A 25,418-nucleotide genomic window follows, 5' to 3' on the forward strand; every position below is an offset into this window, starting at 1 on the left:
GTAGGGGGACTTCTGGACGCTGGGACGTTCTGCTGTCCCCTCAAGACAAGGCCACAGGGGATGGGAAGGGTCCCTCCTGAGATGGTGTAGGTTTATCTGCCCCTTGGATTTCAATCCGCCATTGTTTACTGAAATAACCGGGGACGGACCCACCGGAATAACCAGTATGTGACTGAGGACCATCAAGATGGATTGTTTCGGGGTGGGTGGCAGGGTGGAGTTCTTCGGGTCTTTCCCCACTAAACTGAATGGGGCCGCACGCCCTCCCCCAAAGCTGGCATCCAGATGGCCGTGGAGGAGGGGCGTGTGCCCCAAGCTGTCCTTCTCTGCACGCGGGCCAGGCGTCCACTCTGGAGCAGGGCTCTTGCAGGTGGGTGGGGGCCTCCCTCTGTGGATGGGGTGTCCCTTCTGGGAGGATCACAAGGACCCCAGTTTACGGAAGCTGGTTTCGGGGCCCTGGGCAGGGGTGGGCCCAGGGGACAGGGAAACCAGAGGCCTCAAAGTCCTGCCCAACCAGTGGGGCTGCCCGTGGGGGCCACGCAGCTGAAGGGCTGTCTGTGCTCTGCCACCTGCCAGGTGATGGGGGGGCAAGCTAAGGGGCGTCCTGACCTGGCGTCGGGGAGGACAGTGGCTTCCTGGAGGAAGCCTGGCCTGGCAGGACAAGGATGGGGTGGGGAGTGGACGGTGGACCAAAGCTGAGCGTGGAGGCCGCCCTGGCTGGGGTGCATGGGGACAGGGCCGGGGGCAGAAGGGGACCTGTGGGAACAGGGCCAGGAGCCCACGGCAGGCTGCAGCTCTCGCCGGGATTTGTGGAGGACGAGGTCAGAGGGTCGAGCAGAGCCGGCCAAGGAACAGCTGCTGCCCCCCGGGGCCTCCAGCTCCCACCAGCCTGGGGCAGAAGGTCTGCACTCGCTTGTGGGGCAAGGTCTCCAGCTGTCTGGGCTGCGGCTCGAGTCCCAGCCGGGGCCCTTGGTAGCTTGGGCCTCTGAGCGCCTGCCCCGGGGTGGCGGTTCCTGCCCGACAGGGCAGTGTGGGGGCCTGGGGCCCCGGCAGCAGCTGGCCCGCTTCTCCCCTGCGGCACCGGACCTCTGGGCTGGAACCTCTGCCGTGGTGCGCTGCAGGATGTGGGACTGCATCCCCTCCCTGGGGGGCTCTCAGAGACCTCGGGGCATCCCCGAGCCACCCAAAGTCAGTGGGGTGTGGGGCTGTGTCTCCACTCCAGCTTGAGTTGAGTGTGGCCCACACAGCCCCTGCCCCGCCTCTCCAGGGTCAAAAATTTTTGCTGGAAATTCCTTGAGGTGAACTGGTGTTGGTGGCCCCAGCCCACGGGGAGCTGGGGCAGGTCGGAGGTGCCTGAGCCCCGGCCCAGCTGCTGTGAGAAGGGGCCACACGTTGCCCTTCTCGGGCTGCCTCTGACTCGGCAGTTCCCTGTGGGCTGGGGCTCAGGGATTGCTTGAGCCCAGCCCCCACCAGCACCGTACCCCACCTTCTCACACCCACGTCTCCCTTGGAGACCGGCCCTGACCAGGACTGGACCCTCCTGGTGCAACAGGCTGCATTTTTTTCCCAGAGCAACTTCATGGAAAAGCAAAGCTGTCCACCGTGCATGTGCACTTCGTGGCATCATTAATGCCACCTGAAGAGGTGTCATCGAAAGTCAGTCTCTCCCCTCATACACGCGATTTTTTAAATGATTCGCGTCGTTTGCAAAAGCAGTTTCCACTGTGAGCACATTTCCAAATTTGAAGTGCATGTCGGGGAAACTGGATTTAATGTGCAGGAAGTGATTTTAGAATTGCTTTCTTTTTCTCACCTCTGCAAACCTTGGCCACCTTGGCCGAAATGCTGCTAGTGAGTAAAGGGAATATACTGTCCCTGCCCTAGGGGAGAGAGGGCTGGGCCCATGGAGCTCTGGGGGAGGTTCCAGTTGCGGGGGGCAGCCTGAGGCCGGACATCAGTTGTGCTGCTTCCTCACGCCCAGCTCCGGCCCAGGCGGGTGCTCCCTGGCGCCTGCAGGAACCAGGTCTGCGGCTCTGTCACTCATAGCCCAGTGCAGCCTGCTCTGCAGAGTTTTCCAGGGAAGTTGGAGGTATGGGCGCTGCATGGCTTCCTGGGTCAAGTCCTCCAGGCTCTCTGGGCAGGGCAGGTTTCTGGACCCGTTTTGCCGATGGAGAACCCGTGTGGGAGTCACCGTCAGAGGCTGGTGCCGTCCTCGGGTGGACACAGCCAAAGGGGCCCCTCAGTGGGTGAGGTGAACCTGTGTGTTGCTCTCCCCGCCCCGCGGCGGGCGGGGAGGTCTGTCCTAGAGTCACTGTGAGTCCTGGGGTGTTGGCTAAAAGCAGACACAGAGTCCTGGGTCTGAGGGTGTACTGGGGGCAGAGGCAGCAGGATCTGCTGAAGGCAGTGGAGTTTGGTGACCCGGGACCACCCCTTGCATCAGTAAGGCTGAGCAGTCTCCGTCTTCAGTCCTGGTGGTGAGGGCTGGTGGGGTGGGTGTAGGACACCCCCCCCTCCACCGCTTCCCCAGAGGGCCGGGCACCTGCAGGTCTGTCACCGAGCCAGAGCCGGCCTGTGTGGTGCAGGCGCCTCTGACCCCGGCAGCTTGGGGTGAAGCAGGGGGTGGGGTGAAAATGCTGGTTGTGTCCCCCAGAGTGCGGGCCTCTGTCCCCCCTCCCGGCTGTTCTGTGGGGAGGGAGGTGTGGGAGCCAGGGGAGGGAGGGGGCCTCGGGGAGATTCCCAGTGCTGACTTGCCTCCCCAGATGCTGGGCGGCAGGGGCTGCTGAGAACTGGGGCTGGGCTTTCGGAGAAACTGTCTTTAACTTCCATGCAGCTTTATTGAGGTGAAATACACGTAACATAAAGCTAACCCCTTTACAGCAAACCCTCCAGTGGCGTTTAGCTCATTCACAGTGTCGGGCAACCATCGCCCCTGTCTTACTCCAGCAGTCTCCCCCCATGCCCTGCCCCCAGCCCCTGCAACCGCCAGCAGCCCCCCCATGCCCTGCCCCCAGCCCCTGCAACCGCCAGCAGCCCCCCCATGCCCTGCCCCCAGCCCCTGCAACCGCCAGCAGCCCCCCCATGCCCTGCCCCCAGCCCCTGCAACCGCCAGCAGCCCCCCCATGCCCTGCCCCCAGCCCCTGCAACCGCCAGCAGCCCCCCCATGCCCTGCCCCCAGCCCCTGCAACCGCCAGCAGCCCCCCCATGCCCTGCCCCCAGCCCCTGCAACCGCCAGCAGCCCCCCCATGCCCTGCCCCCAGCCCCTGCAACCGCCAGTCTGCCTTTCGCCTCTGTGGACTCAGCTGTTCCGGACGTCTCATAAATGGACTCGTATAGCACGTGGCTCTTTCACTCAGCATGATGTTCCGAGGTTCATAGTGACATGGCCGGTGTGCGCGATCATTGCTTTTCATGATGGAGTAATATTCCAGCGTGTGGACCGACCAGGCTTTGTTTATTTGTTCATCCGTTGATGCACCTTCGGGCCGCTTCCACCTTTCCACTGTTGCGAATGGTGCTGCCGTGACCAGGGACAGGATCTTGCCGTCCACTTGCTGTGTGATGTTAGTCAAGGCATTGTCTGTCTCTGGGCTTAGATGGTCCATTAGCAAAATGAAGGGGGTGGGACCAAATGGCCTGGGCCAGTTGAGCCTCGTGTTGGTACACCCTGCCCACACCAAGAGGCCCCTCTGACTAATCTCTGCTCATCCAAAAAGGACCAGCCTTGGAGAGTGGGTGAGGGTGCGTTTCCGCCCAGCTTCGGCACAGTGACCTGCTCCGGCCGGCATGTTCTGCTTCCTACCAAGTCCACCCCGTTCTGCGTTACCACATGGCCAGCTCCACGCCTTACTCAGCTCTGCTGGGTTTTGGATAGCTCAGCCCAGGATAGGAGTGATCTCCCCAGCACAGGAGGCATGCAAGTGAGCGCTGACCCGCCCCTTGTTAAAATCCTGTGGATTGTGTGCTGAGGGTTTGAGGTGAAGGGGGGAGGAGGCATGACTACGTTAATTTCCAATTCTGAGAAAACCACTTGGGTGTCCCTGCACTTACAGCTATGCTGTGTGACCTCGGCATGTCACATAACCTCTCTGAGCCCTGGTCTCCTGAGAGTGGGTGGAGTGGCCTCCGAGCCTGCTGGAGAGTTGGTCTGTGGCCAGCACTTTCCAAGCTCTTTGTCCCGGCCATCCTCGCTCGGCCCCGCCCGGCCCCTCCCAGCTCGTGCCGCTGCTCCAGGGACGGCGGCCTGGCACGTGGCAGCCCCGGGAACAGGCCACCGGCCTCTCTCGGGGCCCACCGCCTGGGAACAGACGAAGTCTGTCCAAAAGGTTGCAGGCCGCACCCTCCCTCCCCCGACGGCCGTGGGCAGGTCCGGGCCTGCCCGCTTGGGCCCGGGCCTGCCCGCTTGGGCCCTGCCAGGCGGTGGCCAAGCTGATTCCCGTGGCCCCTTGCCAAGAGCCTGGAGGCTGGCCCAGGGGAGACATCACCTTGGCCTGGGTGGGGGCAGTGGGCAGGGTGGGCTCTGGTTTCCCTGCCCCTCCCCCCTACCGTAGGATAAGGGTTCAAGATGTGCCCGGTGTGGTCACCGCCACCTCCTCCTGGGTGGCTGTTTCGGGTGGGCATGGAGGCCCTCAGGAGGGGTGACAGTGGGGACAAAGGCCAGCGGGCACTGAGTCAGGATGCCCCAAGCCCTGGGCATCTCCTTGAAGGGGGGCCACTCGTGCAGTGACCCCTCCAGTGACAGAAGCTTCTCGGCCTCGGCCTTGGCGGCTGCCTCGTGGGGTTGACGCTGCTTTTGTGTCCAGGCCGTACGCAAGGATCCCACATCAGAGGTGAAAGGCCGCCCAGCCTGCAGCAATCGGGCACAGCCAGGCTCGTACCAGGGCCTCAGCTCCAGCCTCCGGTGTGCCCTGCACACGCCCCTCCCAGGGGGCACCTGGGATCTAAGCGTCGCCAGCTGCTGGGGCCTCAGGAGCCCCCAAACCTGGCTTGAGCCACCCCCCAGGCCAAACCTAGAGATACAGTTCGTAATAATAATGACCACGCGTGTTCCAGTGTAATTATGACCCGGGCACAGCAGAGACTTTTTTTTTTGTTTTGTTTTTATTTTTTAATTTATTTTTTATTGAAGTGTAGTTGAAGTACAAAGTAGTGTTAATCTCTGCTGTACAGCAAAGTGACTCAGTTACACACGTGTATGCATTCTTTTTCATGTTCTTTTCCATTACAGTTTATCACAGGATATTGAGTATAATTCCCTGTGCTGTACAGCAGGACCTTGTTGTTCACCTGTTTATACATACTAGTTTGTAGCTGCTCACTCTAAACTCCCACTCCATCCCTCCCCCAGCCCCCTCCCCCTGGGCAACCACAAGTCTGTTCTCTATGTGAGTTTGTTTTGGTTTCGTATATAAGTTCATTTGTGTCATTTTTTTTTAGAGTCCACATGTAAGTGATTTCATATGGTATTTGTCTTTCTCTTTCTGACTTATCTAGTAGAGACTTGAAATTCGTGCTCCCAAGGGGCCCTGCAGCAGCCCCATGAGGGGATGCTGCTGTCACCCCCATTTCACGGGTGGCGGCTTTGAGAAGCTCCTGCTGCCCAGGCCCCCAGCCGGGTCTGAAGCCAGGCTGCCCACCCCCAGGCCTCGGCTCCCACCCCCAGAGAGGGCAGGATGAAGGGAGGGGCTGGGTGAAGGGCGTGTGCCTGGTTAGCACGCCAGGGTGTCCTCGGGTGGTCATTGTCGGCCCCGCCTACCACCTGTGCCCGAGGATGCTGGTTGAGGAGCGCAGAGGATGCCCTCCCAACCCGCACTCTTGTCCTTTCCTCCTGGCAGAGCGAGCTGCCCTCGGCCGGGAGTGGGAAGATGTCGCAGTCCACCGCCACCGACGAGGGGGCCACGTTCCAGCACCTCTGGAGCTCTCTGTGAGTACCTCGTCTGAGCCTGCTGGACTCGGGGGCTGCGATGGACTCGGGGGCTGGACAGGGAGCTGCTGCCTTGGGCTTTCTCCTGGGGATGCAGGGTCCAATGTCTGGGCTTCTTCCTCTGACCAGCCCTCCAGAGGGGTTGGGTCCAGGGGACAAAGCCTGTGTGTGGCCACGCCAGCCTGGCACTCACACCAGCCCTGGAGAGGCTGGTAGGGTAAGGGGGCCGGAGGCCGCAGGGGCTGAGGGTCAGGGAAGGAGTGGAGGAGACAAGGGACTGAAGGAATCCGTGGAGGTGGGAGAGGGAGGCCCCCCCCGGGAGCTGCGGGCTGGCCTTGAGCTCCAGGCCTGGGCCATCTGGGCTGATGGCTGTGCTCTCTGTTCTGTTTCCCTCTTCTGTCTAGGGAGCCGGACAGCACCTACTTCGACCTTCCCCAGTCGGGCCAGGGGAATGATGAGGTGGTGGGCGGTGCGGAGGCCAGCATGGATGTCTTCCACCTGCAGGGCATGACCACTTCTGTCATGGTGAGTGGGCTGCCCTCTGCGGAGGACTCGGGGTGGGGGCAGTAAATGTGGACTGTCCTGTCCTGGGAGCCTGCAGAACCAGGAAACAGGCTCTCGGGTGTACGGCTTCCTCTCTGGGTTTGTCAGCACATTTCAGATGGCAAAGTGGAAGATGTATCAGCTCATGTAACTGTCAGTCCAGGTGTAGGAAGGCCTTCAGGCATGGCTGGATCCAGGTGTTCCAACAGCTGCCTCTCTGTCTCTTGCTCTGCTTCCCCCGTGGTGGCTTTGTTCTTAGGCAGCGTCTCCTCTCATGGGAAAGGCTCCATCATCATCCCCCTCCCTGTGGGGAAGGACCCCTCTTTGCCCAGAGTCCAGCATGCCTACCTCTGAATGCCTATCGCTGAGCCATCCCTGTGCCTCTGATGGCCTGGGTCCCCTGAAACAGGATCAGGATGGAGTGGAGTGGTGTGGGCTCTGCCCACCAGCCGCACTGACTTATGGGGAAGAGCGCCCCGAAGGAAGCTGGAGCTGCTGTTTCCAGAGGAGGGGGGCTGGGTGGGGGATGCAGGGGCACCTGAGGCCCTGACAGCCGCCAGCCCTGCGGTGTCTCAGGCCTTGCCACGCTGGAGGAGGGTTGTGATAAACGGGTGGTGGCCACACTCCTGTCTCTCTCCCTGGCCGCCCACTGCCAGGCACTGGTGGGCCAGGAGGTGGGGGGCAGGAGAGACACAAGAGGGTGTATGAGGACCCCTGGCCCCGGGGAGGCCCAGCGACGCCTGCCGTCCCCAGCGCCCCCTGTGGTCACCTCCTTGGGACAGCCTCTGCGGGACCCGGGGCTGCTCCGTCCTGCCCACAGGCTTGCTGTGCAGCTCCTTCAGACGGGGACTTGTTGTGGGACCTTGGCTAAGTGCGTGAGGGAGGCACCTGGATCTGCCGCTTGCAGCTCCCCAGATGGGGGCCCCCTGGATGGCGGCTCACTGGATGGCCGCTGGCCCCCACAGCCCAGCACAGTGGCCTTGGGGCACCACACCAGGCCAGGGCCAGGGTGCAGGAGGGAGACGGAGCTGGGAACTCTGGAGGCGGGGGGGGGGGGGGGCGCTCAGAGTCTGGGCCCCTCTCCCTAAAGCCCCCTTCCAGATCGGAGCCCTCACCCCAACACACACCCGTCCAAGGCATCTGGTGAACAGTGGAGACCATGGGGGCTCCGGTCGTGGGAACGAGTCAGGGTCAAGGGGGTGGGGGATGAGGAAGGGTCCCTACGTCCTACGTCAGTGTCCGTCTCGGATGCTGGGCTGGCCCAGGGCCCGCTGGCCCGCATGGGGCGAGGAGAAGGCACCTGCTCGGGTAGTCGCAACTGGGGCAGGTGGGGGTCTGGGGGGCAGTGAGCTCCCTGTGACATCCTTGCTTCTGAGGATCCTCTCAGAGTGGACCTGAGGAATCTGCCTGCCCAGCTCAGGCCTCCTGCCTCTGCTCAGAACACCATCAGAGCAGAAACATCTGCCTGTTATAGTCCCATTTTACAGGTGAGGAAACCGAGGCAGATGCTGGGCCTGGGCGGGGCCAGGTAGTGCTGCCCTGTCCCTTTGGACCATTTCCTGTCTGCCAACATCTCCACAGGGGCCAAGGGTCCTGACCTTTCATGGTCCCAGTCGCCCCTCCTGGACATTAGTGTCCTGGCGCCACTGTCTTGGGTGGGTCTCAACCTGTCAATAGTGATGCTCTGGGCTAGGATGCCTGGGGTGTTCACCTGAGCCCTGCTACCTGCACTGTGGGGTGGGGTGGCGGGGGAGAGAAAGAGAGAGAGAGAGAGGAGACCCAGGGCTCTGCCTTTATTGGGGCTGAGGATGGGGTGCCTAGGGTTTGGGGGGTTGATTCGTTATTGGTGAATTTAAAACATAACAGTGGAATTAAACTGTGAAAGGGAGAAGTGGGGTCACTCCAAGGTCCATTATCTGGTCACCCAGGGCTTTCTGAACGGGAGCCTTCGGGGATGAGGCAGCTGGGCTCTTGACCTATAGTTGTATAGCTGTCGAGGTGCATGTCTTTGAAGTGGGCGCCTCACCCATCCACAGCCTAATGTCAGGCACTTACTTTACAATCAAAAAGCAAATTGTCAGGCAGGGCTTCCCTGGTGGCGCAGTGGTTGAGAGTCCGCCTGCTGATGCAGGGGACGCGGGTTCGTGCCCCGGTCCGGGAGGATCCCACATGCAGCGGGGCGGCTGGGCCCGTGAGCCATGGCCGCTGAGCCTGCGCGTCCGGAGCCTGTGCTCCGCAACGGGAGAGGCCACAACAGTGAGAGGCCCGCGTACCGCAAAAAAAAAAAAGAAAAGCAAATTGTCAGCCACTCACCCTACATCCACTCTGGGGAGGGACAGGAGCTGCCCCCAGGCTCCAGGGAGGGAGGGCCTCTGAATGCGGTCTCCTAAGAGGCCTGTCTCTGTAGTTGCAGAAGCCCCCACCTCCCCTCCCCCCAGCTGCCCAGCTCACCCCCTGGAGGGCAGTAGGCCCAGGGGACCCCAACGACCCAGTGTCAGGAGCGGACCAGCTCTGGGCTCCTGTGGGGTGGGGTGCCCCCCCTCCAGGGAGGATGCCTGATGCTGAGAAGGTCTGGGCCAGGGAGGGCAGGACACCCCTCCCACCAGCCGTGGGGTAACCAGGATGGGGCCTCTCACCTCTGCCAACAAGAGGGCCGAGCCTCTCAGCTAGCGCCACGCCTCTTAGTAAAAGTCCTGCAGGTTCCCAGAGGTGGGGGTGCCCAGAACCACGCTGGCCCTGGCTGGGGGCAGGGGTAGGTGTGGGGAGCCAGGCCCCCTCCGAACGCCACATCCTGACCCCTGCCTGACATCGTGTAGCCCAGCCCTCACCCTCATGTAGCCCAGCGCAGCCCAGAGGGAAAGGCGAGGCTCAGAGACACAGCTGGACAGCTGGGCAGCTGGCTGCGGAGCCCACTGCCTAGCTGCCTTGCAGAAGGGCCTCTGCCTGATGCGTCCAGAGGCCTGGAGCAGGGGCCCACGGAGTCCAGGGTGCAGGCAGGAAGCCCCACAGAGTTGAACTGGGTGGTGTTGTCTTAAAGTCCAGACTGGAGGCTGAGAAGACCTGACCCTCTGGCCAGAAAACAGCCCCGGCAGACGCTGTGCTGCTGAGGGCGACCTGGTGATGCTGGGGTGCGGGTGGGGACTCCTGAGTGCCTCAGCCCCACCCCCGTGGCTCCATTCCCACCCACCAGCAGGTCCCTCGTCAGGGAAAGCCTGGGGCTCGGCGGGGAGGGGGGTAGCCCCTCCTCCAGGCTGGTAACAGGTCAAGTGCTCCCCAGGCCAGGCTCCAGGTCAAGAAAGCAGCAGCTGCAGAGTCAAAAGTTCGCACTCGCCACCCGCCCTGTAGTCACGATTCAGGCCCATGTGAACGCGTGCGCGCACTCGTGCACACACACGCATACACACACGGGCCCCCATGCCGCTCCCTCTGGCCGCTGTCCTCTGAGATGAAGGGTGCCCGTACCCCAGCCCCGGGCTCTGGGGCCACCCCCCCAACTGGGTCGTGGGGCTCATCCAGGAAAAGGCTGAGGCCGAGGCAGGCACAGCCGTCGCCTCGGGGGACACTGGTCCTTGCGGGTGGCACACACTGTGGTCTCGGGGCCTTGGGTCTCCACCCTGCTCGGTTGCCTTGGTGACCAAGCAGATTACTTCCTGCCGGACCTGCAGGTTCCTGAGCAGCACCCCGGCCCTGTCAGGAAACAGGCCGTTGCGGACCCCCGGGACGCCCTTAACCGCTGCTTCAGTGGCCGGTGGGAACAGGCGGAGTGGGAGGGGCCTCGCCCGAGGAGCCAGTCTGTCCCGGGTTCGAGTCCCCATGTCTCTGAGCCTCGGTGCCCTCACTTGGGGACCTGGGGTGACAGGCCGTATGGGGTCCCAGCAGAGGCTCCGCCAGCCCTGTGGGGCCTCGGACCACCCTCCTCCCATGCTGGGCAGCTGAGGAAGCCGAGTCGGGCAGTTAAAGGAGAAGGAGAAGGGCCCCTGTGGGAGCACTTGGCCCCTCGGCCTTGGAGGAGTCCCAGAGCACAGATTCTTGGTGGGGACACTGAGCTCCCTGAGGTCGTTGCAGCCAGGGTCCACCGCACCACAGGGCCGAGATGGTGCAAAGGGCGTCGGGGGCTCGGAGGTCAGATCCCACCCCTGCCTCTTCTTTGCTTGGAGAGTTATTTGACCCTCTGGGCCTCAGTTTTCTTGTCTGTAGAATGGGCCAGTGAGGATCTAAGCCAAGGTTGCGAGGAAGACTGATGGTGCCTGACCTGTAGGAACGCATGACAAACACTAGACGTGATGCTGAGACCAGGGACATGGGCTGAGTTTAAGAGAGCTGTTCCCCCTGGAACCCAGAACAGTGGAGCCAGGGAGGGCCCGGGAGCAGCTGCTTCCAGCCCCAGAGCCTGCTGTGCCAGGGAAGGACCCAGTGCCCCAGGTCCACCTTGGGGCCCTTCGGTGGAGCTCCTGCTCTGTGTGGTGGCCTCCAGTTCTAGCTGTCCCTGTAGACCCCCGGCGGCTCACCCATGACAGGCACCTATAAAATAGGCCCCCAACTCCTGCAAGGGGAGAGAGGGGAACACCCGGCCTCCTGTGGGCTCGAAATGAGGGCTGCCCAGAGGACACGAGGTGGGAGGTGACCCCTGGGCCCCCGGCGGGTGTGGTGACAAGGGGAACCTTGTAGGGTCTCCCCTGGCCCTGGAGGCCCTCACAGTCTGAGAGGAGCATGGACAGGATGAAGCCCCCCATGGTGAGCGCTCATGGGGTCCCGAGCAGGCAGCGGCCGTATGCACCCCGTGCTGGTCTGGGCCTGGGCTTTGGGCCATCCAGGCTTTCTGATTCTCAGTGTCCCTCAGGACAAAACGGGGGCAGGGGGACTTCCTTGCCGGTCCAGTGGTTAGGACTTGGTGCTTTCACCGCCGAGGGGCCTGGGTTCGATCCCTGATGGGGGCACTGGGATCCCGAAAGCCTCCAATAAAATGGAAGGGGGCAGGGTTCTGGCCAGCTGTGACGATGCTCGAAAGGTTGAGATGGAGGAAAGGGGAGCTCGGTTGAGGATGGGGCTGGTTGAGGTTGAGGCTGGCGGGCTCTCCTCCCTGACCATCCCTTCCCTGTCTCTCCTGCCCATCCTCCCGGAGTCTGAGCACCTCCTGCCACCCTGGCTGCCCATGCCTGCCCCCTCCCTGCATCCCTTCCCGCCTCTCCCGGCGCCTTTCTCCGGTGACAGCTGTTGTGGGCGCCTGGGCCGTAGAGGGGGCTGTGTCTGGGGGCTGATCCACCCTGGAGCCCTGCCGGCCTCTCCCCAGGTGCCCAGTGAGCTACGCAGGGGACAGACACCAGGGTTAGAACCTGCAGCCACTCGGGACCTTGAGACCCCAGCGGTCACGCAGGACAGGGCTTCCTGGCCTGGGGAGGGGGCGTTTCTCCCCAGGCCTGGGAGCAAGGAGGGCGCAGTCCGGTAGTACACTCCCTGGAGCAGGCATTGTCAGGGAACAGAGCCAGCCCCCAGAGGGATCCGGTGGGCTGAGGGAGGGCCTGCCGCCCCGAGGACGTAGGGCCGGAGCTCGGGGACGGTGAGCCCCGCCAGCCACCGGATCACAGAGCCACCTGCCTGTGGGTGTCCGCAGGTGGTGTGAGGAGTTTGACCTGGAGTTGACACATCACTGGTGCCCTTCTGGTGACTCACCCCTTCCTGCGCAGGTGGGCCGTGCAAGAAAATATCCCCCCTGCCCTGCTGCCGCGAGTCCTGCGGAAGTAGTCCGTGGGGTGGAGTCCCGGTAGGTTAAACTCAGAAGAGCAGGTGCCGCGGGCCCGGCGGGGTGACTTGGGAGGGCAGCGCTGGCAGCTGAGGACTAAGCCAGGAAGAGTTCCTGGGGACAGGGGCCCCGGCTCCCCGTTCCCTGTCCCAGGATGGCCAGGATTTTGGATAAATGTGCAGGAAGTGGGTGATGCTCTGGGGCAGGTGCCGGAGCTCCGGCACTTTGAGAGCTGGAAACGTGCTCTCGTCCACGCTGGGAATCCCAGTCTGGCCCAGGCTCACGCTGTGGGGACCGTGCTGGTTCTCAGGCCGCAGGTGCCCCCGCAGTGTGGGTGGGGCGTGGCACCTGGGCCTTCAGTGCTTCCAGCAGGGCTCAAGAGAGGAGGTCTTCCCGACCTGACCCTGCCTCCCTGTGGGCAGCCTCCAGTCTGGGCACACGTGTGGCCAGCCCCTCCTGGGCCCTGCCTTGTGCCCTGCAGGCCTGAGCCCGAGTGCAGACCGAGGCCAAGGCTGCCCTTCGGCCGCGCCAGCCGTCCAGGGTCCCGCGGAGCCCTGGCCGTCTTCTGCCCAAGGTCTTTGCCTGCCTGCTCGCTCCCCTGCTGCATTACTCAGCTGTGCTGCGTGACACGTCACCGCCAACGGAGGGGCTTAAAGCAGCACCTGTTTGTTGTCTCACGGCTTCTGTGGGTCGGGGGTCCTGCGTGTCCCCACTGGGCCCCCTGCTCAGGGTTTCACCAGGCTGTACTCAAAGTATCAGTGAGGACTCTGCCATCTTGTCTGAGGCCGGGACCTCTTCCAGGCCCTGGTTGTTGGCAGAGCTCAGTTTCAGGTTCTCACTGGCCATTGGCCCAGGGCCACTGTTCTCGGCTTCTAGAGGCCGCCCGCCGCACCCTGCCACGTGGGCCCTCCACAGCCTGGCGGTTTGCTCCTGAGGCCATCAGGAGGAGGTTGCCCTGATTAGGTCAGGCCCACCCAGACAGCGTCGCTTCTGATCAACTCGAATTTTACCCCATGTTGCGCAACGTCCTGTGCTTGAGCCCAGGCCCTCCCCCTCCTCTCCTACCTGCCTGTGTGTCCCTCCATCCAGCCACCTGCCAAGCCCCCCGGCCCTCTTGGGAGAAGCCCTGGCAACACCCACAGGGATCTCACTGACCGACAGTCTCCCCCCCTCCCCCCCTCCCCCCCTCCCCCACCCCACCCCGGCCTTCCCGCCTGCGGGCGTCCCGTTAGGAAGGCTCTCGGCCGCTGCCTCTGGCCAGAACTTGCAGCCGGGGCCCCGCTGCAGACGCCCTTCCTGAACATCGGTCTGCCCGCCAAACCTTGATGTCTCATTGTGAGTGGGGGACACCTGTGCGTTGGGAGTAACAGCGATGGCCGCACGCAGTCACGGGGGCTCAGGCCGCATGTGCTGAGCTGTGTTTCTGGCTGCAGCCGCCGAGGCGCCCAGAGCCTGAGCCGGGGGCTCCCGGCCCAGCCCCTTGGGGGCAGCGCCTGGCTGCACGTCCACTGCCTGGGATCCCCCTTTCCCTCAGCCAGAGGAGCTGGGGGGCTGGACACGTCACGGGCTCCTCGGGCTGGCCTCCCTCTGTGCAACCCCGCTGCTCCCAGCTCCCCGGGATGTGCCGAGGACAGGCCGGGAGAGAGACGGGGTCTACATGCCGTCTTCTCGGCACCTTGCGAGTTTTTAAGCTCTCCTTGGGGGATGGAAGCAGCTGGGCTCTGGGGGCTTGGAAACTTCACATCCACTTTCACGTGATCTGGGCCTGGTTGATCTCCCAGGGATGATCCCAGCCCCTGTGCCAACTTGGTGTCAAAGACGGTTAAGTTACAGTGGTTGGTCCTCCAGAAAGGGAGTGGCTGTGAGCACCGCGAAGCCGCCGGGGAGGCAGGCCCCCATCTCTGAGCCCCTGGCAGCGCTGAGGGCAGTGCCGTCCATGCACTGCGATGGGCGGGGCTCCAGCGGTCCTCCTTCTGGACCACCTCCCTCTCACTCCGGGGGCTCGGCAGCAGTGGGGACACGGCCAGCGGCAGGCCGGGCAGCGTCTGGGGTGCGGGCTCTGGGCTGCGTTGGGCCACACCCAGATGCTCACTCCGTTGCCAGGCTCCCTGTGGGGTTCCGCAGGCAGCAAACCTCCCTGAGTGCGTCTCGTCTCTGCTCAGCCCTTTGGAGCAGCCCTGGAGGGCCACCACATTCCCTAGGCAGGAGTGAGATTCGCTCCACCCTGGGCACAGGGCCGGAAGCGCCATCTGTTCCCTGCCCGGTGGCCTGGCTCTGCCTCCCGAGCTCTTGAGGGCCCGGGCTGGCCCCCTGATGCTCTGGGGTGGAGGCCTGTGGCCCCAGGGCCTCCCGTAGGCAGCATCTCAGAAGGAGCCAGGCGCAGCCTCACTGCAGAGGTGGCCCATGGCCCCCGGCCGCCCCCTCCCTGCGCAGCCGCCTTGGTGCGGTCCGACCCAGCAGTGGGCAAGCTGAGGCCTGCCCTGGACTTTGATGAATAGTCATGAGGAATAAAGGGGTGGGCCGCCCGTTTTGTTGTTAGATGCAGCTAGTTGACAGGACCAAGGCAGATGGAGAGGGCCAAAGTGCCCACGGCCAGCCCACATGTTCTGCAGCGTCCTGTGCTTCTGCCCGCCTAGCCACGGAGCCTCTCTGCCTGGGTCCACCCTGCCGGGCGGCCGCACCCCTGCCCCCGGCTCCCCGGCCGCCCATCCCCATGCCTCGCCCCGCAGCACGCCAGCTCCCCGGCGTGTGCAGACCCCCGTGCGCCCACCATGCTGTACGTCAGTGACCCCGTGCAGCACTTCGCCTCGGTAGGTGCGCGTCGTGCATCCTTTTCAGGGGGCCTTGGCGGGGCTTTTGCCGTGGTGGAGGATGCACGGGGCATTCTCTTGTCTGTCGCCCTGCTCGGCACCTGGGGCCGGAGGGGATGCCGCCATCCAGGGTGAGCAGAGGCAGGCAGGAGGCGCCGACGGGCTGGGGCCGGCCCCAGGCGCGGAGGCAGGTGCCTGCCCATCCTGGAGAAGCTCTGGGGACCAGTGCCCACTGGCTGGGCAGGACCGACAGCCAGGGGGAGGAGGGTGGGTGAGAGTCTGGTCAGCTAGTGGCCCTCCCCAGAGACGTGCAGGTTTCCCTCACTCCCTGGCTTTGGGCTGTCTGAGGCTTAGGGCGGGCTGCCCCACCTGCCCGGCCCTGCCCCCGGCTGCAGGAGCTCAGTGTACCCTGGAGGCTGTCTTTGCTCCCTGGGCTCTGGCTGGCTGTTGGGCTGCCACCACCTGCTCCCAGGACAAGAGCATCCTCACCTGGGAAGCTGCTCATTTGGCTGTGGGGGCAGGAGTGTTTCCTGCCGGCCAAGCTGTGGGTCAGGGGCTCACAGAAAGCTGGCTTCGAGGTGTCCTGTTGCCCCTCACGATGGCGGTGGGCCGGGCAGAGGGAAGGAAGGGACCGCAGCTTGTGCCTGGCCCCTGTGGCCTGAGCCCCGGGAACCTGGTCTCATTTCCAGGTGTGCCCAGTCCCTGGGGCCAGCGGTCACCAGGCTGCTAGTTGAGCAGGTTGAGCTGGGGCTCAGCTGCTCCCCACCGGGCCTTTTTCCTGCCGGGGAGGTGGATGGCGTGGGGGCCACGGGTACCACCTGCCCTGTGGGAGACCCAGCAACGGGCAGAGGGTTGGGATGGACAGCTGGACAGAGTCCAGGTGTCGCCAAGCTCTGCGGGTGGAGGACAGGAGCCATGAGCGCAGAGCCACAAAGAGCTGCGGTCTCTTGGCCCTGTGCGCGCCCGAAGGTGTGTTTGTGTGCACGTGTCTGAGCGTGTGAGTGACAGTGGGTGTGTGTGCTGTTGTTCGCATTGTGTGTTGGAACAGGTACGTGTCTTTGTGCCTAAAGGTGGGTGTCCCCAGGCAAGGCCATGGGAAGAGTAATGCCGTGTGTGGGGGACCCAGGAGGGGTGAGGGGTGTACGGCCCGTCTACACGGGCTGACCCAGGCACTGGCTCCGTTCACTCACATCTGGAAGCTTCATGGCCTCTCCCACCCACGGCATGAGCTTTTCATCTGAAACCCAGCCCTGGAAAAGGGTGCAGCCCCGGGCGGGCCACAGCTAGAGTCCTCATGGCTCCCTTCTGTCACTTATTCCGTTACTGACTCATTTACCCACTAGCACCTGTCACTGGGCTCATACAGTGGCCAGGGGCTCCCCGGGGAGCAGCCTTGTACCCCCAGCCTCTCCATGAAGATGGTGCGTAAGCCGGGAGGGACTGTCTCCCTGCCGCCTGGGGGTCTGTAGTCATACACGGAACCCAAGGCAGAGCCAGAGGCCCGGGGACCTGGAGACCAGTGTCCCTGCCCGGCCAGCTGAGAAGCCCCGCGGACACGCAGGACTCTGGTATAATCTTTTCTCTCGAACGAAATGGGTGTCTCGGTGTAAGTCAGCCGAGGCTGCAGCTCATCGCCTTTCAGGGAGTGGGAGGGGTCCGTGATGGGAGGCACGGGCCCCCCCCACCCCGGCTCCGGGCCTTGGAGCGTCGCCTTCCTGCAGGAGCTGTCGGCAGCAGGGGGCCGCTGGCGTCCACCCTGCTGCCGCCGCCGCCCCACCCTGGGGACCAGCAATGGCCAATCTCATCATCACCCGGCTTCCTGTAGACCCAGGATGACCGTGGCCTGTTCATTCGTTCGGTCAGCAAGTGCCTAGAGCAGCTCTGATGGCAGGTAGAGGCTGCTGGAGCCCCTTCCGGGCCAGCTGGGCTGGGCTGGGCTGGGTCGCACGGATTTGTGAAAGTGTCTCCGTTTCCGTCCCGGAGGGAGAGTATCTGTGATCTTACCACTGCACGCAGAGGGGAAGTGGTATGAACAAAAAGGGTTGAACTTGAGGTCGTGCGGTCGCCTTTGTGGTTATCGCGAGCCCACTGGGCAGGGAAGGGGGTGTGGAGCTGCAGGATGCTGTCGGGGCCCCTGCCTGGGTCTCCTGTGGGACCCACCTTTCTTTTTTTTCTTTACCTCTTTTTTTTTTTTTTTTTTTTTTTGCGGTATGCGGGCCTCTCACTGTTGTGGCCTCTCCAATTGCGGAGCACAGGCTCCGGACACGCAGGCTCAGCGGCCATGGCTCACGGGAACAGCCGCTCCGTGGCACGTGGGATCTTCCCGGACCGGGGCACGAACCCGTGTCCCCTGCGTCGGCAGGCGGACTCTCAACCCCTGCGCCACCAGGGAAGCCCCACCTCTTTTTTAAAAAAAATATTTATTTATTTATTTGGCTGCACCGGGACCTTTAGTTGCGGCATGTAGGATCTAGTTCCCTGACCAGGGATCGACCAGGGATCGAACCCAGGCGCCCTGCATGGGGAGCACAGAGTCTTAACCGCTGGACCACCAGGGAAGCTCCCCGGGACCCACCATTCTGAGCCCCGGTTCTGATGCTGCTGCCCGTAGCCCGCGCTGTGCCAACGGCCCACAGCTTCCCGGTCAGGGCTGGACAGCCCCCTGCCGTGGCCCACTTACTGGGGTCCTTCAGCTGGTGCCGGGGTGGGCTTACTGCTGGTCCAAGCATCTTCTCCCACCTACACAGACCAGCAGCTCACGGGGCAGAAGGGAGCCAGGGGCACGCCCCATGGGCCCCTTCTCAGATGGGATGAGCGTGGAGAGTACCCAGACTCTCCAACTTTCCCCGTCCACTCCTCTTTTGGGTGGGCATCCAGGGACCCCACCCAGCCGCCTCCCAGGCTCCTGTTTCACTGTGTATCAGTTTAGACTTGCAAGAGATGAGAAGGGCTGTGCTGGACAGCACTGGCTCCCGCATGCCTGCCTCTGTTGACGGGCCCAGGTCCATCTGGGCCGCAGGGTCATCGAAGGCTTGGTCTCGGGTGACTGGGCCTGGCCCCATGCCACAGTCCCATGGGCCAGGCCCATGGTGGGCGTCGTAGGTGTGTGCCCTGAGCTGGGGTAGCACGGGAGGGCACAGCGCTTGGGTCTCCCCTGCAACCTGGAGCAGGGTCCCACCTGTCGCTACGGACGGGACAGCTCCTATAGGAGGGGCAGCCTTGGACAGGAGGACCCCAGGAGGGGAAAGTCAATCAGTGCTTTAAGAAATATTTGCTGAGTGCCTGCTACTGCCTATGAGGGCACACAGGAGGAGGGCGTGATCCCTCGTGAGTTCTAGAAGCTGCCTGGGCTGCAGTGCTGAGAGCAGACCACAGGAGGGCAGGGCAAGGCTGGGAGCCGGCTGGAGGCCTGGGATGGAGAGGGATGTAGGCACCTTGGACCCGGTGGGAGCAGGGGAGGGGCTGAGAGCCCTGGGGTTCCAGACAGACGGGATCTGCTGATGGGCTGGGGGTTTGGACCCAGGTGACTGGGTGAAGGGAATGATCACTTATTCAGCTGGGAAACTGAAGAAGTGGTATTTGGGGTGAAAAGTAAGCGTTCTGCGTTGACTGTGCCCTGTGTGAGACGCAAGCAGCAGACGGAGGAGGACCGTGGGAGGTGGGATGGAAGTAAGCGTGGAGTTTCTGAAGCCGCGGGAGGGAGGGAGGGAGGGAGGGGATGTGCGGTGCGGGCAAAGCAGGTCGAGCCCAACAAGGGCCGCCCAGTGGAATGGAGGCATCGTGGGAGGTGGTGGGAAGTGATCGGTGAGAGGGAGGCTGTTTGATCTCTGGAATAAGGGCAGGAGAGGACCGAGGCCAACGCCCAGGCTTCTGGAGCCTCGCGGATGGGAGGGCGGTGCGGAGCCGGGGCGCGTTGGCTGGGGCAGCGCTTGGACACTTCGGGGCAGGAGTCCTGCGTGCTGGAGGGTGTGGGTGGAGGTGACCACTGGGGAGTCTGGCACAGGTGGGGTTCACAGTCAGGGCGGGGTGGGGCCCCACGCAGGGAGAGGGTCGGAGCCGAGCACAGGGAGAGACGCCACCAAGCAGACGAGAGGGGCGGCCTGGGAAGTGGGGGGAGGGGCGGCACGATGCTGGGAGGTGGGAGGCGACGAGGACAGAAAAAGGACGGGCCTCTGGGGACCTGGCAGGAGGCAGTCCCGTTCCGTGGCTGGGAGAGGACAGAGCTGAACTGGGAGCAGGGAGGCCCTGGGCTGGGGACAGAGCAGCAGCCTCTCCCTACCGTGCGCTGAGAGGGTGCAAGGGAGGTACTGACCTTTCCGGAAGGAGATGCCGGAGCCTGATTCAGGGGGACAGAGGGGTCGCCCCATCAGCCGGGCTCGCTGGCCCGGCCTCCTGCCCCTTCGCCAGGTTCTAGGTCTATCCCCGCAGTGCCAGCCCTCTGGCATCCCCACTTCCACATAATACATCCCCCTCTGCCCCCCATGGGTGACTGTCCCTTCTCAGCTGGCGGAAAATCCACCTTCCTTCCTTCTTTCACTTGGCCAGCACCTGGGAGCTGTTCCTGGGCCCCTCCTGCGGCGCCCAGCATCCCGCTCTTTAGGGCCTGTCAGCCTGACCTGCATCGTGCTGGCCCCGTGCAGCTCCCACTCGACTCGGAGCTAGAGGGTCCCTCCTGCGTTCAGTCCTCCGTGGGCTCCCGGAGGGAGGGTTCTGCTCCTCTGAGCAATGTCCCGCCCTCGGCCCCGCGGCTCTCTGGCCCTCTCAGACATCTGGGTCTAGACCTCCCCAGTGCCTGGGCAGGCGGTGGCATCTTCCTGGAGGAGGCCCCCTGGCCCGGCCGCCCCCCGCTGGGTTGCTTTTGTCTTCTTTCTTTGCCGTCAACCTGTTCTGAAGCCTGGTTCGCTGCTTCTCTGCTGTCCCCTCATGGGAGTTAAGCTCTGGAGGCTGGAGGGTGCAGGGTACGGGCTGCGTCTCTGTGCCCACCGCTGTCTCCCAGGGCATGGGCAGTGCCCGGGAGATGTGTGTTGAAGGGCTGAGCTGCACCCCCTGCCGGGAAGCTGGTCCTGGCTTCAGAGCTGGAGGGAGGGGCCGGGGTCGGCCCTCAGGACTCACTGAGTAAGTCCAGGCTGTCCCCAGTTCTGCGGGCTGCCCCCTCCTCCCCTCTGTGCCATCCCGCAGCACCCTCCCTGCCCTTTCATTGCACTTGTCACAATTGTCCCCACTGAGGAGGGCCGTCTCCCCATGATGGCCCCCTTGGTGTCCTCAGTGTCTGGTGCAGGCGGGGGGCATGCTTAGCGTCTGCAGGATGGACAGACAGACGGACAGAGGGATGGATTAAAGGATGTCAGGGGACACGTGGCTCAGGCTCTGGGGGCGCAGGCAGGAGGTGAGGGCAGACTGCCCCCCAGTGGTGCTCAGGGAGGAGAGAGGAGCCCATACCCCTGCCGTACCCCTCGAGCTGGGCCTGTGACAGATCACCAAGCTCCCCACTTTCCTTCCAGGCTCTCAGCATGCTGGGAGGTGGGGCGTGGACTGGGCTCGTTTCCTGATGGTTAAAAAAAAAATCTCTGCATCCCATGGGTCACCTGCCTGTTTCCTGGCACCTCCGCAGAGCCTGGCAGGGGTGCAGCCTGAGACCCCAGACCCCCCTGGGAGACCCTGTGGAGGCTCTCGGGTCCAGGCTGCGCCCTCACTGTCTCCGCAGCGCCGTCTGCAGGCGGAGGCTCCGGCTGCAGGTCCTGCAGGCACACGCCTCCCTGGCAGCCCAGAGCAAGGTGTGGAAAGTTCCACATGGCCCTGACTAGGATGGGGCAAGGCCCCGTGAGAGGAGAGAGCGTATGTGCATATTTTCAGGAGGAGAGGGAGCCTTTCCCCCCAAGCACAAGTCGAATCTTGTTGGCATTTCCATCCGTTTAATCACAGACTCCTGGAGATGCTGTGGGAAATACCAGCGGGATGGAGGTCCTGCTCCGAGTGGGACGGGTTATCTCCCAGCCAGAGCCTAGACGGCCTGTCAGTCACTTACCTCTGGGCGAGGTTGCACCCAAGCCCAGACATGCCTGCCAGCGAAGATCACGGAGTTGGAAGTTTCATTCTCTATGTTTTGAAAGTCTGGTTTTGGTATCCTCCGGGGAGCACGGGGACACTGGGGGTCAGAGCAGACAGAGCACGCCAGAGGAGGGGGCACCTGGCCGACCCTCCCCAGGTAGAGCCTCTGAGATCAGACCCCAGGGCCTCAAACCTGGGGTGATGGTGGTGACAAACAGACGCATGTCTGCCCCACTCTAACCCTAACCCTAACCTTTCCCCAGCACAGGAACAGGATGAACTGGGTCACGCAGGGTAGAAGCTTGGGTCAGGAGGCGCTGTACCTGAAGTGGGAGTGATGGGCTGGGGGCCTCACTGCAGGAGGTGACAGTTGAGCAGGAGGGGAATGGGGAGGGGCCACAGGGCAGGGGGCCCAGCAGAGCGCAGGGGGCAGGGGGCTCCACCTGGTGACCTTTGCACCCAGCCCCCCTCCTATTTGGATCCACTCTCTGGTCTCGTGACGAAGACGCAGATAACACTACAGTAAGTCCCCTGACATACGAACCTTCGAGCTGCGAACTTCCAAAGACACGAACGTGCGTTCTTGTGTCCAATCACATAAGTTAGTTCACGTGTCTGGCGTACATTGTACATCCATTGTACGTTGCAGAGGACGCGTGCATTCTCTACAAGCGGTTGTGCTTCTGTGTACTTTACTGTACAGGACTGAATCGAGTACAGTAGTACAGTACCTTTATTTCAAGCCCAGGATGTCCGGAAGCAAGCGTAAAAGCAGTGGTGATGTAGCTGGTCCTGTTGAGAAGCTCCAGGAGAGACAAAAGGAAGAAGTAACTGAAGAACCGAAGAGAGTCACGATGCAGGAAATGGCAGGGGATTTTCTATATTTGAGGAGGCGCTGTTAGGTTTTGAGGCACAGGACGCAAATGTAGAACAGTACGTGAAGGTTGCGGCAGCCGTTCAGAATGCAATCCAGTGCTACCGTGTCATCTATGATGAGAAAAATAAGAGCTACTACCCAGACATCGCTGGATCGTTTTTTCAGGAGGGTAGATGGAATTGAATCCAGCAAGGAACCAAAACCTGTGCCATCAGCGTCAGGCGTGAGTGACATTGCAGCTCGCCCTCCGTCTCCTACAGCTGACGATCCTTCAGCTCTACCCTCTCCCACCTCCTCTCCCTCCTCCAGTCAGTAACTCTTCTTGCCTGTTCACTCAACGCCAGCCCCTGTATGCCAGCTGTTGTACGGCACTACTGTACTTTTCAAGGAACTGTACTGTAAGATTAAAAATGTTTTTTTTTTTTTTTGCGGTACGCGGGCCTCTCACTGTTGTGGCCTCTCCCGTTGCGGAGCACAGGCTCCGGACGCGCAGGCTCAGCGGCCATGGCTCATGGGCCCAGCCGCTCCGCGGCATGTGGGATCTTCCCAGACCAGGGCACGAACCCGCGTCCCCTGCATCGGCGGGCGGACTCTCAACCACTGCGCCCCCAGGAAGCCCTAAAAATGTTTTCTTTATTTTTTGTGTTTGTTTTTTTTAAACTTTTTATTTTTTTAAATTAATTTATTTATTTGGTTGCACCGGGTCTTAGTTGTGGCAGGCAGGCTCCTTAGTTGCGGCTCACCAGCTTCTTAGTTGTGGCATGTGAACTCGTAGTTGCGGCATGCATGTGGGATCTAGTTCCCTGACCAGGGATCGAGCGTGGAGTTTTATCCACTGCGCCACCAGGGAAGTCCCTTGTGTTTGTCTTTTATGTATTAGTTGTGTGAAAAGTATTATAAACCTATTACAGGACAGTGCTGTATAGCCGACTGTGTTAGTTGGGTGCCTAGGCTAACTTTGTTGGACTTAACGAACAAATTGGACTTACGAACGCGCCCTTGGAATGGAACTCGTTCGTTATGTAGGGGACTTACTGTATTTACCGTATTTCCAATTTTTGCAAAGAGGTTCCCTGCTGGACCACACAGCCAGGCCTTGCAATGGACCTTGGGCAGCTTGAATACCGGTGCACAGAGGCTGACCTTGGGGGGCAGTCTGGAGCCTGTTCCCTCAGGGCTGTGAGGGCACTCTACAGGCCCTGGGGCAGCGCTAGATGCATGGTGGGTGCTGCAGGCCGCAGGGGGAGTGGGGTGCAACAGACAGTGCAGGGGTAGGCAGCGTGGGCGTGTCTGCTGGGACCCAGCAAGCTCTGGAGGGACGGCGGGAGGGAGGGAGTTGGGAGGAACTGTGAAACTTCAGGCTGGTGGGTCGCCACCTTGCACATCTGGGAAGGTCACGGGTAGATTTTGCTTGGAGCTGCATTGGGGACTCTTGGGGTTTTTTTGGGAAACATCCTCACTCCCCGTTGTCAGGGGTCTCAGGGAAAACGTGGAGGACAGCGATAGGGCCTCCCCGGCAGCCGGGCCTCCCCTTCTGGGGTCTCGAGGGTCCCCTGCCTGATCCTTGTAAGCCTGGCTGAGGTCCCAGAGTGAGAGGAGCCTTAGCGGGGAGCCCAGGCCAGCTGCCGCCAACTTGCTGGCTCTGCACAGAGCAGCCAGGGAGACCTGCTTCAGCTTCTAGAAAGAGCTGAGGGTCACGGGTGTGAGATACTGCACGCGCTTAGCCAGGGTGGCCGTGGAGCGTTTGCTGTGGCTTCACAAAGGCGTGGACAGTTATTTTGGAGGCTTATGGCCAGAGGAAAAGGGGTGCCCCCCTCCCCCAATTAAAAAAGACAAACCTTGATCCTTTAGTTCCTTTCAGTCTGGTGGGACCTTAAATACTGCTGCTCGCAGGACCCTCCTCTGTTAAAAACGCACAGGCTGGGACTTCCCTGGTGGCGCAGGGGTTAAGAATCCGCCTGCCAATGCAGGGGACACGGGTTCGAGCCCTGGTCCGGGAAGATCCCACATGCCGCGGAGCGACTAAGCCCGTGCGCCACAACTACTGAGGCCGTGCGCCACAACTACTGAGCCCATGTGCCACAACTGTTGAAGCCCGCGCACCTAGAGCCTGTGCTCCGCAACAAGAGAAGCCACTGCAATGAGAAGCCCGTGCACCGCAACGAAGAGCATCCCCCGCTTGCTGCAACTAGAGAAAAGCCCACGTGCAGCAACAAGGACCCAACGCCAAAAAAACCCAAAAACCCAAACCAAAAAAATAACTTTTCCAACCCTTTCATAAGAAAGGGATAAAAAGACCCAACCCTTTATGGAATAAAAAAGGTCCAACTTTCATCTATTAAAAAAAAAATATATCTAGGACCCTCCTGGAAGGAGCAGGGACACAGGTGCAGTCCCGGAAAGTGCCCCCCAGGGACACTCCTGGCTTCTCTAGAATCCGGCAGTTCAGCCCCAACCCAGCCCCACGGGCAAACCAGCGGCAGCATGGGTGCCCTGGGACCCAGGGGGCAAGCGTTCTGCTGTTCTGCCACTGTCTCCAGGTCTCCCGGCCTCCTCTCGAGAACAGAGTAGGCAGTGGCCAAGCCATGCAGCTGGGCCACTTGGAAAAGCCAGGGCTGGAACAGGCCAATGGTGGCTGGGTGCCCTGGGATGGGCGGGGACCCCAGCACTCCCTGGAGGCAGGACCAGGGCGCTGTCTCACAGGGCGAAACTTCATCCCTGCCTGACGGGGAGGAGACAGCTCTTTGTCAGACTGTCCCCCTCCAGCCTGCCCTCTGCCAGAAGGGGGCCCATTTTAAAGAGCCAGAGGCAGGTCCTCTCCCCTCACCGCCCACTGCCAGCTAGCTTGGCTCCCGTGGGGACAGGAGCTCCTGGTTAGCAAGCGCTCCGTGCCACTTCTCTCTCCAAGATTCGCCTCACACGCTGGCTGTCCTCAAGGTCTGCAGTCGTGCCGTGGCGCACACTTTGGGCACCATGGACTGAACGGCTGGACAGCTGCCCGTGTGAGCTGCAGGTGTCCTGGACACTCAGCAGGTTCTTAATGCAGAAATAGGAGCTGGAATAGGAGGAAGGTGTCTGGATGGGTTGTACACTCTGGTGGAGAGAAATTAGCTTAGCAGGAGCCTCTCACCTCTGAGCTCGGGGCTTCCGTGCTGAGGAGAGGTTTCTCTCTCCCGACCCTGCTCCCTGGACGGTGGGGATTCTGTAATTACGTGTCTCACCTTGGGTCCCTGTTCACGCTGGCTGCCAGTCTGCCCTTGCCGCCGGGCAGCCTCCTTTGCGCTTTCGAGTTGTCCTGTCATTTCTGTCCCTTGCTGAGTCCCTCCTGATCCTTTCTGGGCGTGGAGGGAAGGGTACACTATGACCTACTGGATCATTCTCTGCTGAACTGAAGTAGCACTGGGGGGGGGGGGGCATGGGCCCAAGCTGCCAGAAAAGGTCAAACCGCCCACCCCGAGATGGGCCCTCAGATCCCTGGGC

The 25,418-nt window shown here is 62.2% G+C and overlaps 1 protein-coding gene across 2 annotated transcripts in view; it reads left to right on the forward strand.

Annotated features, from left to right (window-relative positions):
- Nucleotides 1–5,833: 5,833 nt before the first annotated feature.
- TP73 (tumor protein p73) overlaps nucleotides 5,834–25,418 on the forward strand; it is a 45,978-nt gene continuing 26,393 nt past the window's right edge. For both annotated transcript variants that reach the window (XM_067717911.1, XM_067717920.1), the window contains exons 1-2: nucleotides 5,834–5,920; nucleotides 6,325–6,445. In XM_067717911.1, coding sequence (XP_067574012.1) covers nucleotides 5,862–5,920; nucleotides 6,325–6,445 — 180 coding nt within the window. In that variant the 5' untranslated portion in view covers nucleotides 5,834–5,861. The remainder of the gene's footprint in view (nucleotides 5,921–6,324; nucleotides 6,446–25,418) is intronic.

The sequence above is a fragment of the Pseudorca crassidens genome, chromosome 2 (assembly GCF_039906515.1).
Source record: "Pseudorca crassidens isolate mPseCra1 chromosome 2, mPseCra1.hap1, whole genome shotgun sequence".
In the NCBI taxonomy this organism is placed as follows: domain Eukaryota; kingdom Metazoa; phylum Chordata; class Mammalia; order Artiodactyla; family Delphinidae; genus Pseudorca; species Pseudorca crassidens.